The sequence below is a fragment of the Pyrgilauda ruficollis genome, unplaced genomic scaffold (genome assembly GCF_017590135.1).
Source record: "Pyrgilauda ruficollis isolate IOZ18807 unplaced genomic scaffold, ASM1759013v1 scaffold1025, whole genome shotgun sequence".
Taxonomy (NCBI): domain Eukaryota; kingdom Metazoa; phylum Chordata; class Aves; order Passeriformes; family Passeridae; genus Pyrgilauda; species Pyrgilauda ruficollis.
The window spans coordinates 8369-9061 of NW_024508380.1; the positions used below are offsets into that span (position 1 = coordinate 8369).

The window sequence follows — 693 nt, forward strand, 5'->3', positions numbered from 1 at the left end:
GGGGGCGGGGGCGGCGGCGGGGGAGGGGAGGGCGGCTCCTCCTCCGAATCCGTCTCCTCGCTGGGGGACCCCCTCCCCAAGACGCCCCTGTCCCCCTTTTTCCAGCGCCGCTTTTTGCTCTTTTTCACCCGAATCCGCGAATTCTCGCGGCCGCCCCGGGAGCCGCCGCCCATCCCCGAATCCCCCCGGCGGTTCCGGCGCTCCCGGCGTTTTTGGGGGGGCGGTCCCGGGTTGTTTTGGGGGGCGGGGAGGTCGAACAGGGAGTCTTTGAGGCGCATTTTGTCCAAAATGGCGGATTCCGGGGGCGCCAGGGCGCGTTTTTTGGAGGATTTGGCTTTGCGGACGAAGGTCTCGATGGTGCGCAGCGCGGCCGGGGCCGAGCCCCACGCGTCCCCCCCGGCCGGACGGGGCGAGCTGGGGCCGGACGAGGGCCAGGGGGGGTCCTGGGGGGGAAAGGTCCCAAAATGGATTGGGGAACCCCAAATCCGCCCCAAAATCCATCCCGGGGTGTCCAAAATGCAACCTAGGGCCCCCAAATTTACCCCAAAATCCAACCTGGCGCACTCGAATTTACCCCTAAATCCAACCCGGGGTGCCCAAAATCCAACCCGGGGTGCCCAAAATCCAAGCCAGGATGCCCAAAATCCAACCCGGGGTGCCCAAAATCCAAGCCAGGATGCCCAAAATCCAACC

At 65.9% G+C, this 693-nt stretch overlaps 1 protein-coding gene across 1 annotated transcript in view; it reads right to left on the bottom strand.

Annotated features, from left to right (window-relative positions):
* The window catches only part of LOC121354605 (PHD finger protein 23-like), a gene marked incomplete at its 5' end in the record, with an annotated part of 2670 nt that extends 1981 nt beyond the window's left edge, over positions 1–689 (bottom strand). The window contains one exon of the mRNA XM_041469356.1: positions 7–689. Within this exon, the coding sequence (XP_041325290.1) occupies positions 7–689 (683 nt within the window). The remainder of the gene's footprint in view (positions 1–6) is intronic.
* Between the last annotated feature and the right edge of the window lie 4 nt (positions 690–693).